Below are 18,915 nucleotides of genomic sequence, written 5' to 3' on the forward strand. Positions count from 1 at the left end.
AAACTTAAACATTAACAAATAAATAATAAAAAAAAAATATATTATTATGCATTGTACATAATTAACAAAATAAAAAGAAAATGGTTTCAATTTACAATAAAAATATATAAAAATAAAATTTTCATAAGAAATTAGCACTTATAAACTATATTTAATTTTATGTGAAAAAGTTTTTTAATATATATAAGTTTACATGCCTTCTGCAATGCCTTCCTCTTAGGAAACACAAACTCTTAGGAAACTTAAATCATTAATTGGATCTTGGGTCATTAAAACATTAATTTTAATTTATTTTTATTTTCTCTAAAATAATCTTCATTCTGAACTGAACACATATGTCAGTAATGAAACTACACTTAATAATATTTTTCATGAGCCGACTTTAGTAGAAATTTTAACATATAATAGAAGAATGATAATATATGAATTCAATATATGTTATTAACAAATATTTAAATGTATAATAAAAATATATAAATATAAATACTCTTCATTAAGTCATTAAAAATTAATGATATACAAAATATTTTTATTGAAGTACCTTTATTAACAATATAAACTTAGAAAATACATTTTGTTTAATTAGTTCCCGAAATAGTATATGACAGAGAATCGAGTCATTATTTTTTCAAATTTTTATTTTTTTTTGTCATCTACAAAATAATGCCATCTATATGTTATATACTGGTGCTTTATTAATTTTTAGAAGTACCATTGTCAGCATATTTAGTAGTAGACTCTTCAATAATTTCTTTTCTAATTCATCCTTCCATTCAAAACAATTATTAGGAAGATTGAAGTTCATTTTTAGAAAAAGCTTACATGAGGCTAAGCCTGGAAAAACAGTTGTCTTAGCAATTAATTTTTTGTTTCATATTAGCAGTTACTTTTTAGTGTAACTCAAAACATCCAATTAAATTTCGAGAGAAACAAAAGAGTTGGATTTGGACTAAGACTAGCAAATGGATTATTCTAGTGTTGTATTTTTCACCATTCGAATAAATTAGTTTAAGTATGTGAAATTTTTTTAGATAATAGCAAGTTTATGCATTATTCTGTAATTTCACAATTCATGCTGTTGAGCTATTCCCATTAATTACACACCAGACAACATCAAAAAAATGAGGCGTCAGTATTGCCACTTTCATACATTTTGTAAATCTAGGTAAAATACTACAGCTAGCAATAAATTTTTTAATTTCTTCCCCGACTCAAGGAACTCATTGCGTAGCTCAAATACTGATTTTGCGAGTAGAAAAAAATAAGAATGAAAAAAAGGTTCTATTAGCTTTTACTTTCTTAAAAAATTCACCGACTTATGTTAAAATACTTGTGATAAAATCCCTATACCAATTTCCATAGTACGAAAGGATATAACTTTAACCTGAAAAATGGAAATTACTAAACGATTGGTCAAATAACTGTGTAGAAAGTGTGATTATGGATTATAGTTCTAGAAGATCACTAACTACCCATAGTTAATGACTAAAAGTTACTCATATAATTTAGTCTAGTTCCATGACCAGTAACCACTCATACCCAACGACTAATACCTGTTTTAGTTTCAATATAGCAAATAAATCTATCAATGCTAACGATGACACTAACTGGGCTACAACATTTACAATGCAAAATACTGAGCAACAACAAAAACATAATTATAATCAAATTACAAATCTAGCCGTTATTGATAAATATACTGTGTGAAACGATCTATCTTCAATCTTTATTTTTATCTATCTTTAAACGATTTAAATTTGAATGTAGTTTTTATCAAAAAGCAAATCTAAGCACTACTAACACCAATACTAAATTAAGTCAAACATTGAAAATGGTTAAAAGTACAAGAAAAAAAATATATCTAATCTGTTAAAAATTCAACTGAATTAAAAAAAATTAACTAATGACTTGTAAAATATACTTTCTTCTTTGTTGCTATTGTATTGAATTTTTAATATAAACAAAATTAAATTAAATATAATAAATCTTTTTTCACAGTCAACGTAACATATTCTTACATTGACTGCCATTAACTCCCATTACTTAGTGTACTAATTAATTATTTATAATAATAATAATAATAATAAGCCTTACTCGACGTCAAATATTTCGAGCAGCCTCTTATACTGGGCATATACTGTCTATATTGCAAGTCGCTTCCATCTTTCGCGCTGCAACGCTACGTCCTTTGTATCAGTAATGTTGTTTATTCTAATTAATTACTTATTAATTATTAATTAATTACCTTATCCTATCACAAGCTAGACAATTCTTAAATATTGTAATTTAATTAACTTAAGTACTACAAATGAGATCCTAATGCACTATTTCACCTCTTTTACGAGTATGTGGTGTATGTATCAGACTTAAAGGGTCGTCTTCCGCTAGTTTATCTAACGACTTCATCATTAATATTTCACACTTGATATGATATCACATGACAAGTAAAAAATCCGATTGATAAAAAAGGTGGTAGACTCCCATTCATGGGAAAGAAAGATGACCGAAGATCTCTTGTCCAAGTTTTACTTGAAATTACGTAAACTTGCTTATAAGTTACAGCTTTACTTATTTTAACACTATATTATTTAATTAATCGCAAAATTTATCTTTTAATTATTTTCTTATAATATAAAATACCGTATTAATTTTTAAAATAAAAAATATATTGATCAATGTATATGTATATTAATTATGCCTCAATATTTTTTTCATTTCAGACTTTCTTAGTTAATAACTATAATATCAAAACTAACAATTTAATTGTATATAACTATCAATAAATTTATTAAATAAAAATTGAAATTATGTCGTGGCCTGAAAATGTTGGTATATGCGCTATAGAAGTCCTCTTCCCTTCACAATATGTTGACCAAACCGAGCTAGAACAGTTTGATGGTGCATCAGCTGGAAAATATACAATTGGACTGGGTCAAGCGAAAATGGGTTTTTGCTCGGATCGAGAAGATGTTAACTCACTCTGCCTAACGGTTGTAAGTCGTTTAATGGAGCGACATCACATAAAGCCTACCGAAATCGGTCGATTAGAAGTGGGCACCGAAACAATAGTTGATAAATCGAAATCTGTGAAATCAGTGCTAATGCAATTATTTGCCGATAGTGGCAATACAGATATTGAAGGAATTGATACGACAAATGCATGCTATGGTGGTACAGCTGCATTATTCAACTCAGTCAACTGGATTGAATCATCTAGTTGGGATGGTCGTTATGCATTGGCAGTTTGTGCAGATATTGCTGTTTATGCAAAAGGAGCTGCACGTCCAACTGGTGGTGCTGGCGCCATTGCAATGCTTGTGGGACCAAACGCCCCCCTCGTTCTTGAACGTGGTTTAAGGGCAACACATATGGAGCACGCCTATGATTTTTATAAACCAGATCTCAGTTCCGAATATCCGACTGTTGATGGTAAATTATCTATACAATGCTACCTCTCTGCACTTGACACGTGCTATCAATTATATCGTAAAAAACTCGAAAAAAGAAATCCTAAAGCCGCCGATTTGGGTTTAGAAAATTTCGATGCAATACTCTTTCATACGCCATTCTGCAAATTAGTGCAGAAATCTGTAGCACGCTTGTGCTTTAATGATTATTTACTAACAAACAAGGAAAAGCGTGCCAGCAAATATGTTGGTTTAGAACGTTTCGATAACTCCACACTTGAGTCAACGTACTTCGATCGTGATGTGGAAAAAGCTTTTATGACACAATTTAATAATGTATTTGAATCGAAAACCAAAAAGTCCTTACTACTCGCCAATCAAGTGGGAAATATGTATACGCCGTCTGTGTACTCTGGTCTTGCTTCGCTTTTGGTCAATGTCAATTCTGCGGAGCTACTTGGAAAACGTATTGGAGTATTTTCATACGGCTCGGGTTTAGCAGCCTCGATGTACTCCATTGCAGTTACACAGGACGCAAAAGATTTCGAAAAATTTGTACAAAAATTGAACTATGTTTTACCAGCACTGAACTCAAGGGAGAAAGTAGCACCAGAAACTTTTTCAGAATTAATGGAAGTAAGGGAGAAGAACAACCATGCTGCACCGTACACGCCAACCGGCAGCATAAGTGCGCTATTTCCAGGCACATACTACCTCAAAAATGTTGATGAGTTGCATCGACGTACCTATGAACGCACGCCTACCATTTCAAATGGAGTTCACTAAAAATATGGAGCAAAGGATAGCTGTAGTACTTCCTGCAAAAGGAAGGTAACTGTTTGGACGTTGTGTAATTTAAACGGTGCTTTAAGTGGAATTAGCTTTAAGGTATTTCTAACCTGATATTAACTGCCCACACATCTTAATTAAAATATTTTTTTTTACTTTCAGATAATGCACTTCATTAAACAGTTTGAATTCATAAAATAGAAATCGTGTGACAATAATTTATTTATATTTTAATGTACAAAACTTAATTTTAACTATTTGTATGCATGACAGAATATTATACTATATATAATGCAAGTATATAAATTACAAATACTTTAGGTTGAATAATGCTATATGTTAAAAGGGAGGTACATTAATTTAATATTAATTGTTTGTATTATGGACATTAATGCACCTTCATTGGTTCAGGGTTTTATTGTTTAGTTATTATGTATAGGCTTTTACTGCTTGTTAAATATTTTAATTTATAAATATATGAATGTATATGATTTTAAGGAAATATATATGAAAAAATAATTTACTACAAATAATTACTGCTCAAATTTAATATTTTGTTATCAGAAATCTAAAGAGTCTTTCTCACTAAAACACTTAAGAGTTTATAAATATTGAATATGTAGTTACAGTGTTATTATAAGGATTTCAATTTTTTTTTCGATTGTTTACCACTGGAATTGCCCCAACTACTCCATACTCTTAATTAGCCTGAAACAATATTTGGAAACTAGTTGCTTATTATATGATAAGGTAGTCAAACATATGTAGCATGCTAGGTTGATTGATGATTATACAAATGCCTCTAAAGGACGTCGTCGTATTGATAATAAGTAAATTTCACTTGCAACAATTTATTAAAGACCTAAATCAGAGCCCACAGAGTTCCTACAGTCTTAACCTAATTTGGACTCCTTTAAAAGAATATTGTGATGGTTGTGCTTAAAACTAAACGTACACGGTTTGAATGACAGTATTTATTTACTTTTATTAATGTGGAGTTACATTTTCCAAACTATTGCCACGAGCTGAAGAAGTGCAGAGGTGTTAGATAAACAATATACCTAACTAAAGATAAAGTTATATCTAAGCATACGGCTTAACCTTAATAAATTTGTTAAAAACACCTTGCCTACAAGCCTTTTAAAGCAGTCATCCACTTATGGTAAAATTTCTCCTGGACTTTCTCAATAACATATAAGTACAAGCGTTTCATTAAGTAGAATATCTCCCAAAAAAAAAGCTTCCCAAAAAATATAGTGCTAATATATATAAGTTATTTGTGTGACTTACTTAAAATGTATACAACTATACACCGACGGGCATCGCTAATTGGCACCGATAAAATGAGACGCAATTCGAATCAACACAAATCAGGGCGACGCAAATCGGAGTATTAGTGTATACTCCTATATAATTATTGGTATTTCGTAAAGAAAGAAAAAGAAAAAAAAAAAGAAAAATTTTACGAAATTCGTACCGCATAGATGATAGCCTTATATAGTATACATAGAACTTCATTTATTAACATTATCCTACAATTAACAACCAGATAGAATAATGGTTCAAGTTACTAAAAAATTTAAATAAATAAAATGTTAAAATTGCATTTTCTACTGTAGTTCATATTTTTTTCCATGACAGGAAATAATCAAGCAATATAAGCTGATGTGACTGATAGGATAGCGAAAATCCTAAGTACATACTTAATTACCGGAAAACACATTCCATCGATGTACTTTAACAAAACATTAGTAGATGCATTAGACTTCTACTCGATTTTTGTATAGACAATACCATTTTGTTATCAATTTATTTATATGTAGTTATAGGTTCACTTCAAAAGATATTTCAGCCTCAGCAGACCCTACTTTGGCTATGCGTTTGACTAGAACGACCAAAAATTGTACCACTATTTTGAGATTTTAATATTACTATTATTAAAAATATGATTATTTCTTTGAAGTGGCTCTTGGCCGTCGATGGGAAGTAGCTATGATACGTAGAATAAACCGCTTCCCGATTTACTGCATTTATAGAACGGTGTGCTCCTCTATTTGAGATGAAGAGAACTAATCGTTTTATGTAGTATATGTACTATATTAATGACGTTTTTATATTCTATTGTTTGTCATAATAGAATTATAATTTATGTTCCTTATAATTAGTAGGTATATTCGATTAAGTATGTAAACGAATATATTCAACGTATTTAAGAACTTGTTAGGCTCTTAACTATTAAAATAATTATCTGTTAAATATTTTATTAAATTTAAGTTCACTAAACAACTAAAAAATGTTTGGTTTTATTTTTAAATATTTTATTACATTTTATAAAGCAGTAAATTTAAAGAAAGTTACACCTAAAAAATAAAAATGAATATTGAGTAAAAACTTTATGAAAACATTTTGAAATCTATTACCATTAGGATTCACGCGTGTTTCAAATGTGCTTATCGACTTAAACTTTCCCAAACGAATTTTTGAATCAAACAAATCCTAAAATAATATTTGTTTATTAAAAAAGTATTTGCATATATTATATAAATGAATATGCGTACCACAGCACTATATCCACGGATATTTCGTAAACCAATTTCTTGCAATATAAATTTAGTGGTATAAGGTGCGCCATCGGTACGGCGGCTAACAAATGCGACAGCGTATGAATATTCACCTGAAGTGCTAACAGGGGTGATAGGTCTAGTCCAAACCTGTAAGAAATTAAAAATTCACTTTTACTACAAAATTTAACAATTAATATATAATGTACAAAATCTACCTCAATATTATTTCTGAGAGTTACACGGCGACCTTGTATACCTAAAGGATCTTGGTCTACAGCAATGATATCTCTGCCAAAAATAAATGTTCATTTATTGCAATTTGTGAATATGTAAGCATATAAGTACTATAAATAGATTTTATACCTATTTTGTAGAATTGCTTTTATTTCTGGCCGCACAGCTGCTAAGTCGTTTGACATTATCAATGGCGCAGCTAATATAGACCAAATTGCCATTTGCAATTTACTTTGATCATAGCTAAGACCGTAGTTACCTAAAATTAACTGGGAAAGAGATTTTATATAAATAAATATTATTTTATATACCATATCTTATATCTTATTATATACCATATCTGGATCATTCCAATGACCTGGTCCAGCATGTGGTTGTATGCGATCTTGATTCTTTGAGAAGTAGTCCATGATGTGCGCGACAGATTCAAATGAGTCATCGATATCATCCCAATTGCGCCATAAATTGCAATGCTCTTTCAATGCTTCATAATTAGGCTGAATAAATTTATTTGTTCATCATTATTTTTCTAATAAATTTATTTATTTGTTATCTATATTACCAATTTGCCTTCGTATTCTTGATATACCGGCCAACTACATGAGTAAACCATTGAACGACCAGTCTTATTAAGTAAACGTCCAAATTCTGGATAACCTTGATCCATATCGTTAATATTGGCATAGCAACCATCCAATTTAACATAATCCACATCCCAATCGGCAAATGTTTTAGCATCCAATGCCATGTGATTAATTACACCTGGATAACCTGCGCAAGTATTTGTGCCATAATCTTGATATAAACCGAATTTTAAACCTTTCTGATGTATCTGTAAGTCAAGAAGTTACAGTAATTTTAAATAAATGATCTTTTTTTCATAATTTTTATGTAATGCATACATAATCAGCCAAAGCATTAAGTCCACTAGGAAATCGTATGGCGTCAGGTACCAATTTTTGTGTGACATTATCACGATCCTTCTCTAGCCAGCAATCATCAATGATAACATATTCATAACCAGCATCTGCATATCCTTCAGAGACTAACATATCCGAAGTGCGTTTAAAAAGTTGTTCACTATAAGGTTAACAAGATATTTGTTAAGTGGAATATATCTTATATAAATTATTTCATCTTATTATATTATTATTATATATTAATATATATAATTATTTTCAAAAGAAATTGAACACGTCAGTGAGAACATATTTTAAATTCATGTGATCCATTTTTATTATTTTAAATTGTTTAATTAATTGATATTAATTTACATTAATTTAATAGATCCCAACAGACTTAAACGTGGTCTTCAAATTATATTAAATGTTTTTTATTCGGATTGAAGTTTTATGTAGCTTTAAGAAAGGACAGTATATCTATAAATATTTAATACAAATAAAATAGCTGAGCTTGTAGTTTTTTAACAAGTATCAAAAATAAAAAGAATATGGAATACCTTCGATCACACATTCCAAAAATTTCACTAGTAATAAGTACTAGTAGTTAACTAGCACGGTTACATAATTTGTAAAAATTTACTGATAAATACATTTATTTTCATATTCGCTAAATTAATTAAAAATAATTAATTTTAATAATTAATAATCGAAATAGAGTCCAAAGTTTGGACTCCAAACCGAAAAAGAGTGCCAAAAAAATATTTACTTGAATCAAAGTTTCTGTCATAAAACCCGAACCAATTAATGTTTTATGATCTTGTTTGAAGAACAAGATAAGAAATTATGAAAAGTGGCTAAAATTGATCAAGATATACGTTATTGGGTTTCCAAATGAAAAAGATTTTCGAACGGAATTAACTATACTATAGTATAGTCATAGATTTACAATGTTAGAGTATTTTTCGTTTCTATCTATCTCTATTATTTGTTCGATCTGTTGATCGTTTCTTGCAAATAGATAAAAATACTACGAGTAAAAAGTTTATGGATTCGGTAAATGCTGGTGTGAATTGTGGCGTATTCGATAAAAGATCTAGGTGACGCGGCAGCAAGCCTCTAAACGGGCGTGCTAGTATAACCTATTGGATACGACTAAGGATGCTATAAATCTATAAATATCATCTCTCTTGCTACTTGTACTTTACCACTTCACAATACTCTCTTGTTTCTTGAAATTTAAATTGAAAAAAAACTGTGATATACACCTGGTTCAATTTTTCAAAGATTAAACCTTGAAATTCCACAATAAGTAAATTTACGTTCAAGCCAAAAATATAATTATTATAATATAGCGTTTGAGTAGAGTAGAGTAGAGTATTTAAACCAATAAAAATATTTTTGAAATAAGAAGAAATAATACAAATACATTGTGACCGAAAAGTTTCCGGAAATTTTAAATAAAACGCAAAATTCTTAATCTTCATCAATATTTATTTTATCTCCTTCAAAATATGCTCCATTAGAAGCGATACACAAATGCCAACGTTTCTTCCAATCATCAAAACATTTTTTATAGGCGCTTTCCGGTATGGCTTTGAGTTCCCTCTGCGAATTCTGTTTTACGTCTTCTATGGATTCAAAACGCGTTCCTCTGAGTGGTAATTTGAGGTTGGGAAACAGGAAAAAGTCACACGGTGCAAGATCAGGTGAATACGGTGGCTGTTCGATGGTATTTATTGAATGTTTGGCCTTAAAATCGTTGATAATGTTGAACAAATTGAGGTGAATCGGAACAAGCCGGGCGTTGACACGTCGCATACACAAATTGTCCACCAAAATCAAACGAGCCATCTCACGACCGATGCCTAGCTCTCGTGCTATCTCTCTAACACTCACATGAGGATTTTTGAACACGATTTCCTTTGCCTTTTCAATGTTTTCGTCGGTGGTAGAGGTCGAAGGTCGTCCAGAACGCGGCATGTCTTCGACGGTCGTACGACAGTCCTGAAAGGCTTTGTACCACTCATAAACTTGAGTTTTCGATAAAACTGATTCCCCATAAGCCTTTTGTAGCATTCGCAACGATTCTGCACACGAAATTTCGTTCGAAAAACAAAATTTGATGCAAACTCTTTGTTCAATATTTTTTTCCATTGTTTTTTTCGCAACGCACTACTGAGGTGAACTGGTTTCAACAGCTGCCGTAAACGAACTGTCCGACAGATCGCGCTCATTTTTGGCATAGTAATTAAGGACAGTGCTGCCAAACTACATAAACTTAAAATATCGAAAAATATACAGCGCGCGAGTTTTAAATGAGAATTTCCGAAAAATTTTCGGTCACCAATGTATTATTGATTTTGAGTAGAAAGGTACAATATATTATTTTTATATATATTTAAAAAAAAATAATCCATATTAATTAATTTATTTATTAACTATTCAACTATTCGCAGTATTTTGGTTTCATTATCCCTTATATTTCTCGTAAATAAGGCCGACAAACCTCTAAGAAAAATATCGAAAAATACCACGTTATGTCGCGTATTATTATTTATTATTATTATTTAATCCTTTTATTCCTAGGTGGAACAGAGGGCCGTAACAAATAGTTTCCATTGAACTCTATCTAATGCAAGACGTTTTGTTTCACTCCAGCTCTTTCCAGCATTTCTTAATTCGGCTTCAGTTTGTCGTTTCCAAGTGTTGCGCGGACGCCCTGGTCTTCTACTGCCTTGAGGGTTGAAATCTAAGACATTTCTTGCGATATCATCAGCTGGTTTTCTTAACGTGTGGCCAAGCCATTTGTATTTGCGCATCATTATTTCATCAGTTATAAGAGGCTGATTCGTTCTAAACCAGAGCTCATTATTGGTTATGGTTGCTGGCCAGAATACATGAAGGATGCGTCGTAGACAACGATTGGCAAAGGCTTGTAGCTGTTGTGCGTCTCTTGCCGTTAGGTTCCAACTCTCACTACCATATAGTAAAGTTGATTTTACGTTTGCATTGTACAGGTGTATCTTAGTGCGTTGTGTGATGTTGGATGAACGCCAGATTTTGTTAAGGGTTCCAAACGCTTGCTTCGCTTTCGATAGCCTGTACTGTATGTCTTGCCGACTGCCGCCGTTGTTCGAAATGTAGCTTCCCAGATAGCAGAAACTTTGTACATCTTCGATGTAGGAGCCATCTAGTTGAAACTTCGTTAAGCAGTTTGAATTGAGACGCATAGACTTGGTTTTGTTGATATTGATTGACAGACCAGCTGCCAATGCACGCTTTGCGATGTTGTTTAACGATATTTGCATCTGGGAAAAGTTATGCGTTAGTAAACAGATGTCATCAGCGTAATCGAGGTCAGTAAGTTTGTTATGAAGGCCGAATGATATGCCATGATTTGTGTTCATAGCTTCCGACATAACCACATCTAAGACTATATTAAATAGTATAGGTGAAAGAATGCAACCTTGTCGGACGCCAGACTTAATTTGGATTTGCCCGCTGAGACGCCCTTCGTGAAGTACTGAGCAGTGCGCGTCAGAGTACAAGCCTTTTACTAAATTTATTAATTTACTCGGTATACCTTTACACTCTAATGCATACCAGATGGTGGTATGGAGAAGTGTATCGAATGCACGTTTAAAGTCGATAAACAGCAAGTATAGGGGAGATCGCCATTCGCTAGACTGTTCGACTATTATTCGAAGGCTGTTTATGTGGTCGGCACATGATCGATTATGCCTAAATCCTGCTTGCTCGGCTCGTAGTGTAGGCTCAGCGGCCGAAGTTAAACGTTTATGTAAGATTTGAGCAATAATTTTATAAGCTACATTTAGTAAAGTTATGCCTCTCCAGTTGGAGCATTCCATCAGGTTACCTTTCTTTGGTATATTAATAATGATGCCGTCTTTAAGATTAGGCGGTAATGACTCTTGGGACCAGAAGTTGTTGACAATTGGTTGAATAATTTGAGCAGCTGAAATTTTGTCTGCTTTGAGCAGTTCGGGGGCAATATTGTCCGGACCAGCGGACTTACCTGCTTTAAGCTGAGTTATTGCTGCCTCAATTTCACTGATGTTAGGTACATCTGTGTTTATATCGTTGCGAGCAACATGTTCGTGGTGTCTACTACATAGTTCCTGCTGAGGATAGGTGTTGTTTCCCGCTAGGAGATTTCTGTAGTGATCTTCCCAAACTTTTAGCTGATCTTCGGTAGAGTGTACTAGTTCGCCTCTGGTATTTTTTATTGGCTTTGCAATCCTGTGTTTACGTCCCACCATAGCTTTAGTGATGTTGTGTAGGTCTTTGAGCCTATGTGATTCGCTTGCTTTTTGAGCTTCTGTTGCTAAATTGTCGAGCCATCTGCGCTTATCGGCTCTAGCGCTGCGTTTAACTTTGCGGTTGGCAATACTGTAGTTGGCTTGTGCCCGCTGCTTTGTTTGGCGCGTTCTTGCCCTGTTAACCTTTTCTTTTTCTCCTTTGCGCGCTTTTATAAGATTCCATGTATGTTCGGTGATCCACGGATTATTTTGACGTTGAGGAATACCGACACTTTGTTGTGCTGCTTCAGTGAAGGCACATTTTGCTTGTTCCCAATAAGTTTCGGCTTCAAAGATTTCTTCTTCTAGTGGCAAGGGATTAGGGATTTGGGCCGATAAAAGAGATTGATAGTTATTTTGAACAGTAGGGTTGTCGAGTTTGGCGAGGTCGAACCGTTTCCTTTTGAATTGTGGCTTTCTAAAGACCGCATTTAATTTGAGTTGTATTTCACCGATTAGTAGATGGTGGTCAGAAGCCATGTCTGCACTTCTTTTATTTCTGACATCACATAATGAATGTCTCCACATTTTGCTGATGGCAATGTGGTCGATTTGATTTTCTGTTGCATTATCTGGGGAAACCCAAGTGACTTTATGCAAATGTTTGTGCGGGAAGAGACTACCTCCTATGGTGAGGCCCATGGTGTTACATAATTCATAGAAACGCTCCCCATTATCGTTCATTGTGCCGAGAGCATGTTTACCCATCACTTGCTTTCTTCCATTGTTATCTGGCCCGATTTGTGCGTTGAAATCTCCCATGACGAGCTTTATTTCACCTCTAGGGCATTTATTTAAAACAGAGTATAGGGAGTCATAAAAATTTTCCTTGATTTGTGGGTCGGTGACTTCAGTAGGCGCGTAACACTGTATGCATGTGAGGGTTCTGGCTCGAGTTTTAAATTTTGCCAGAATTATTCGGTCGCCATGTGGTTGCCATTCTATGAGCGCTTGTTTAGCTTCTTTGGATAATAGAAAGCCTACTCCACTTTCTCTTTTTTCGCCTGTGGCCTTTCCAGAGTATATGAGTGTAGCGCCGGAGGATGTTTTGTATTCGCCGCAGCCATTCCATCTTACTTCGCTTAGCCCGATGAATAAAAGATTGAGACGTACAAATTCACGTTCAAGTTGAGCAAGTTTTGATGTTTCTGCTAGAGTTCTTATATTCCAGGTTCCGAATCGTTTCCGTATTTTCATTCCAATAGTCGTCATCAAAGGGAGCCGTTGGTTATAATTATTTGTTTCGGTTTCAGTAATCGTGTAGATTCAGATGAACGAGTGATTAGCCCATGCATCCTATACTGGTACTGGGGCTGCCAGTTAAGGCCACCAGTCAGACCTTCAGACTCGAGAGTCCGAGAAAACGGTGGGCTTCTTAGCGAAGATTGAAGATGCTGTATCTTGCCTACATCCCGGGACGTCATGGAGGAAAAAGACCATCCGGGTCGCGAACCGTTGTGGATGTCGCGTATAGTGCTTTTTATCTGTTTTTTATTATTTTTAATTCTAAATAAACTAATTATTTAAAAATTTCAATAAATTAATCAAATTTTTGTTGTTGCTTTTTCATTACTCTTCGAATCCTTCTAGTTTCTTTTTATGATAAGACGCGTCAGATTCCACAAAAATTATTAACATTAAGAAATATATTATTTTTAATTTATATAAAAAACATATGATAGTCTTCTTTCATCCCAATTGAAGTCTATGACAAAAAAAATACTTTTGGTACTTTCGACTATATAAAAATTTTTAATTTTGAATAAGAAATGACGAATACTTTTTGCTCAAGCCAATATTTAAGTTTTATGCTCTTGTATGGCATAATCTTTGTAATCCAGTTCTTATTCCAGCTTTAGACATTGATTCTTATAGAGACTACTAGCAAAAGTAAACGAATAAATAGCAAAAATTAAGAGAGAAATTAATGGAATAAATCTTAATATAAAAATAAATTATTTCTTCGTATAAAATATTAATCAAGAGAAAAAATCTGATCTATTAAAAATTTCTTAGAATTAAAGGTATTTCGTTGTATTCAAAACTTGTGTTGCTTTTAATAATTTTTAAGTGACTTAATTATTTTAAGTTATATCATACATTTTTATTTTTTATTATCAATATAAATTAATTACTCTGATTTAATTATTTATTTTAAGCTATATTGTACATTTTCATTATTTATTATTAATGTGAATAATTATTGAAAATTATTTGATTTATCTCTTATCCTTAATAAAACTTTCAAATCTTTCACAAATAATTTCAAGTACACACCTTATGCACTCGTTAGGATATTTTTCACAATCGGTGATACAACGGAAACGTTCCCAATGCATCCAGCCCATGGGTGGTGTCCTAGCTAAACCATTTTCTAAAGCGGCAACATAATTTAGAACAAAAAGCACTAATAGTAAATATTTTAGAACATTTTTAAACATTTTGAAGCACTTCTTTTAATTTTCACTTTTTTTTTGAAAAGTCAACACCTGAGAACCACAACCCACTGAATGAATCCTTTCCCAAGCGAAGCAATGATTTTATAGTTACAAGTTGCATAAAAATTTATCTTTGAAGTGCATAAGTGAGTTCTCATTGATAAAACTACGAGTAACAGTAAAAGATATCGTCACACAATATTGTTTCTATAATTGTTTTGGAATTGAAGCTCTTGGAGTGTGTGCCACTCCAAATCAACCGAATTTATAGCGAAGAAGAAATCCGCACAGCGTGGAACCGCGCACTGCGTTCTTATCACTTCTAGTTTCAATTTTTTTTCTACGTCTAAGTTCAGTGGTCGAGAGCTCAACGGGCCTGTTTATTATTTATTTGTAAATACCGTTTCTTATGTACAATAGTTTATTTATATACTGCATATTCTGTATATACTCGCATAAAAAACTATTTGAAATGAGCCACTTGATACTCTCAAAAATCGAATGAGCAACGCGATTGTGTGATTATTTGCCCCCGCACTGGCGAACTGCTTGGTTTTAGTGATAAGCTAGAGCTAAATGGATCCAATTATGTATATGCAGTTCACTCGCTATAGTGGGACTTGTTATTGTTTGTTTTTGTTAGTGCCAATTACTTTCCGCTGGTTTCGTTTTCATCGAAATGCAGAAATGAGAGATAAGCTAAGCCGGCTTCGCCTTGATAGTGAAATTAAGAACAAAACACAACTGAGAAATACTGTAAAGCAAGTGCAGTGGCTCACAATATATTTCAAAAGAGGATTTCTTTTTATTTTGAATACTCTAATAACAAACATCAATGCTCTCTTAATTCTATTCTTATACAAAGTTACAATATCAGTTAAGTTGAGAATCATTATATATAGATTCCCATAGTTACAACTTTCTAAATTTTATAGTTAGTGGGCTTTAGTGGTGGAAAAACGTTTACTTCTTTTTAAATGCAGTACAGGTACTGTTTTGTTAACCTAAATCCGTTTATAAATTTCTTAGTTTCTGAAACTAAATTGGAAGATTGATAACCATGATTATTTTCTGAAGATCCATATTTAAAATATCAGCCAGGCTCCCACCTTCTAGTTGCAATCGAATCGAATATTATCAGTTTTCTTAAAAAAGATATAGATAATAATATTTATGCAACCAATATTTAAAAAAATTTACTGAAACTCATAGACTACGAATTATAAGTGAAGAAGAAGATATGGTGAAAACTGCGTTTTACAAAGCCACAGTAATAACCGAATCTAGCGGATATTTAGGCCAAACATTATATAAAATACTGATTTAAGATTCAAAATTAAGCAACCACCAATCACTAAAATTATATTAATCGAATATATAAATGACTTGATAGCATTCAAAGCGGACTTACAGAAGAATTTTTTAAAAAAAATAGCTTGGTAATAAACCTCAAGACAGAAGAGACCCAGGTGTTGCACCACACATGGAAAATGCATATAGAAACAGACCTCCAAAGAACTTATAAAGAAACTTCGTCAAGTTAAGCAATTAATTTATTCAACTCTGTGCCGACTAAGTTCATTAGAAACTATTTATAACAACCCTATATTTCCTGAAGGAATTTTAAGAATTAAATTTACATAAATATAGTTATGTTAATAGTTTTATAATAATTTTATGAGACATAATATTTTGCATTTACTTTATTTAAAATAACTTAATAACAATTAAAACTAAACCAATTTATTTCAATAACAACCGATTCTAGGGCATCAAGTTCAAGTCTTAAGAATGCAGAACAAAAAATAGAGGGTCTTTCATTCCTTATAGAAGCAACTTGAAGGTAGTATAATAAATATGACTGTGTTTGTACTGATCAGTACACTAAGTTGGTCAATAAGTTCATTTCATACTATTAAAGAAGATTTAACTTTTATTGGCATTTCAATATTTCATATCTTATAAGAACGGAGTCAAAATTTCTTTACGATTTCATTTTATTCTTAGTTTATATATATTCATATATTGTATACAATAAAGATTTCGTCTAAAACCTAACAAAGCATAGCTATATAGCGCTACTTATAAAAAAAAATAACATCTCCTTTCTTAGACTTTCATTTCTTTCTTTGAGGTGCTGGAGACCTGAGACGAATAGTCTAATAATTTTCCTGTTTCTTGTATTTATGACAAATTGAACTACTGACTTGCACTTGATTGAAAGTTTTGTATTTTTAAATATAAATATATTAAATACATATTTACACAGTCGCAATAAACAAACTTTTTGAGCTACGTCATCACTTCTTGCAAATTGACAAAGGCAAGGAATTTTATAATATAGGTTTTATGTATTTTGTCGCCTTCGATTGTTTTTATTATTTGTTTATTCTCCAGTTTTTATGTAAATTGATATTTATTTAATATATAAATAACTTATATAGAAAGTCTTTGTTTAGTTTCAAGTGATTCTTATGTAGATATATCACTCTATATAGTGCTAGCAAGAATTTCGCACCTACTATCGTCCTAGACACCCTACAACAAATATATCAAGACCAGCTGATAAAGACACTCTACAACTAATAGATCAAAACCATCTGATAAAGACACTATACAACTAATAGATCAAAACCAGCTGATAAATATATATAGTATGATATATATATATATAGTATTATATATATATAGTATATTTTGTTCGTGTCGCCAAAATCGATGAAAATGCTTCTGTTAAAAATATTTGATTCGCGATCCGTTAGTGGCTAACTTGGACCTATTTATTTTTAATGGAAGTACTATAAGCTGACGGCACAAACTACTGCCAACTGGCGTTAGAGAGCCAATGTCGGTCTGGTTAGTTGAGACTACTGAACATAGGCTTCTCTAAAGTTTTACTAAATAAATTATAAACTAATTATATAATTTCTTATATTAAAATTTTAATTAAGAATTTAATGTGCTATGACAAGACATCTGTTTTCAATAAAAAAAAAGGTAATTAACACTTTCAAAAAAAAAAAATTATTTTTTTAAATAATGAGTTCTGGAGTACATCATGCAGCTGCTTTGTATATCGCCAAATATCAATCAACATATCAATTAAAAATTTTTTTAATTTGATTTAATAATTTTAATCACAATCTATTATTCGATATATTCGATATACATATATCTGTTTTTTATACCTATGGGAGTTCCACAAATAATACAAAGTAATCAATAACATTGATCTAACATAATATACAAAAGTTCATTTATTTTATTTTATTTTATTATTTAATTAAATATGAATAACTTACGAAATATACAAATGTTTCCAAATAGGTACTCAAATTTCAAGAACCTTTTGTTTTGGAGGTTACTATTTATTTAATAAAATCTAAAAGTTATACTAACCTAGAAATTCCGATCGAAACGATAGATTTTTTAATTTTCATATTAGAACTAAAAGTGTGTTGTGTTCAAATTTTGTACTCAAGAAGAAGAAGAAAAAGTACACAATCGTATGGATGAATATCTAAAAGAGAGGTTGTATAATTTTGACCCAGTTCTGAACAAGTTGTTGACAACGGCAACCGCAATAGAATGTACTTACTTCACTTAAGTAATTAATATTTGCTCAACAATTTATTTTAGTACGAGTAATATAATATATATACGTATTGCATTTAGTGATTGGATTGCTCACAAGTTGCCGCTAATAAATATTTCAAATTGCAGAAATACTCGTACGTCCAAATCGGCAATTACAATCAATCAATCTATTATCGTTTCAGTCAGATAACAATAGCACTCCAAATTAGCTGTGGATGATTGAAAATATTGATTCTAGCTCAGATGATATGATAGCTGAGCAGATATGCATGCCACTTGATAATATTGACCATAAAAATGCCAACATAAATGTTATCTATTGATTCAGATTATATATTGTTCATTCAAATGTAAGTCTGTAAATAGACTACAATAACCGGAGTAGGTATGGAATATGTTAGGGGTATCCATTATGATCACTACTTAATTACATTACACTGTTGACAAATTCATTTCGGTTTTGAGTATTTTGACTATCGTATAATAGTTTAAGTGATATTGAGCAAGTAATATCAAAAACGTAATATCAAAGTAATATCAAAAATATCACCAGGGAGCAAGAGTACTGCAAACCACAATTAATCCCAACCAAAATAAGACAATCCACCTTTCATATAAAGCTTTCCTTAGACAGTTGTTAATATCGGGCAGAATCAATACCAACC

The 18,915-nt window shown here is 31.8% G+C and overlaps 3 protein-coding genes across 3 annotated transcripts in view; 2 read left to right on the plus strand and 1 right to left on the minus strand.

Moving 5' to 3' along the window:
* Positions 1-2,720: 2,720 nt before the first annotated feature.
* Positions 2,721-4,654, plus strand: LOC119681695 (hydroxymethylglutaryl-CoA synthase 1-like). The gene is made up of 2 exons (XM_038094953.1): positions 2,721-4,295; positions 4,359-4,654. Exon 1 carries the CDS (start codon positions 2,808-2,810, stop codon positions 4,191-4,193), a length of 1,386 nt encoding a protein of 461 aa, XP_037950881.1. The 5' UTR covers positions 2,721-2,807; the 3' UTR covers positions 4,194-4,295; positions 4,359-4,654.
* Positions 4,655-6,516: 1,862 nt separating this feature from the next.
* LOC119679041 (alpha-N-acetylgalactosaminidase-like) lies at positions 6,517-15,291 on the minus strand. The gene is made up of 9 exons (XM_038091187.1): positions 14,493-15,291; positions 7,897-8,074; positions 7,557-7,826; positions 7,330-7,491; positions 7,124-7,263; positions 6,976-7,048; positions 6,755-6,907; positions 6,617-6,692; positions 6,517-6,556 (listed from the first exon to the last, which is right to left on the minus strand). The coding sequence occupies exons 1-9, from the start codon at positions 14,654-14,656 to the stop codon at positions 6,525-6,527; spliced, it is 1,248 nt and encodes a 415-aa protein (XP_037947115.1). The 5' UTR covers positions 14,657-15,291; the 3' UTR covers positions 6,517-6,524.
* A 2,401-nt stretch (positions 15,292-17,692) lies between these two features.
* Positions 17,693-18,915, plus strand: part of LOC119674068 (pickpocket protein 28-like) — a 5,290-nt gene continuing 4,067 nt past the window's right edge. Inside the window, exon 1 of the mRNA XM_038085192.1 lies at positions 17,693-17,724. Coding sequence (XP_037941120.1) covers positions 17,693-17,724 — 32 coding nt within the window. The remainder of the gene's footprint in view (positions 17,725-18,915) is intronic.

This window comes from Teleopsis dalmanni, chromosome 2 (assembly GCF_002237135.1).
Source record: "Teleopsis dalmanni isolate 2A chromosome 2, ASM223713v2, whole genome shotgun sequence".
Lineage (NCBI taxonomy): Eukaryota > Metazoa > Arthropoda > Insecta > Diptera > Diopsidae > Teleopsis > Teleopsis dalmanni.

What these genes read in the sequence shown, in the direction of transcription:
- LOC119679041 (XM_038091187.1), bottom strand. Translation starts at nt 14,656, where the DNA reads ATGTTTAAAAATGTTCTAAAATATTTACTATTAGTGCTTTTTGTTCTA. An exon ending in TTAATGCTTTGGCTGATTAT is followed by an intron (nt 7,827 to 7,896) that starts GTATGCATTACA and finishes CTTGACTTACAG; the next exon opens with ATACATCAGAAAGGTTTAAA. An exon ending in AACACGCGTGAATCCTAATG is followed by an intron (nt 6,557 to 6,616) that starts GTAATAGATTTC and finishes TTTATTTTTTAG; the next exon opens with GTGTAACTTTCTTTAAATTT.
- LOC119681695 (XM_038094953.1), top strand. Translation starts at nt 2,808, where the DNA reads ATGTCGTGGCCTGAAAATGTTGGTATATGCGCTATAGAAGTCCTCTTC.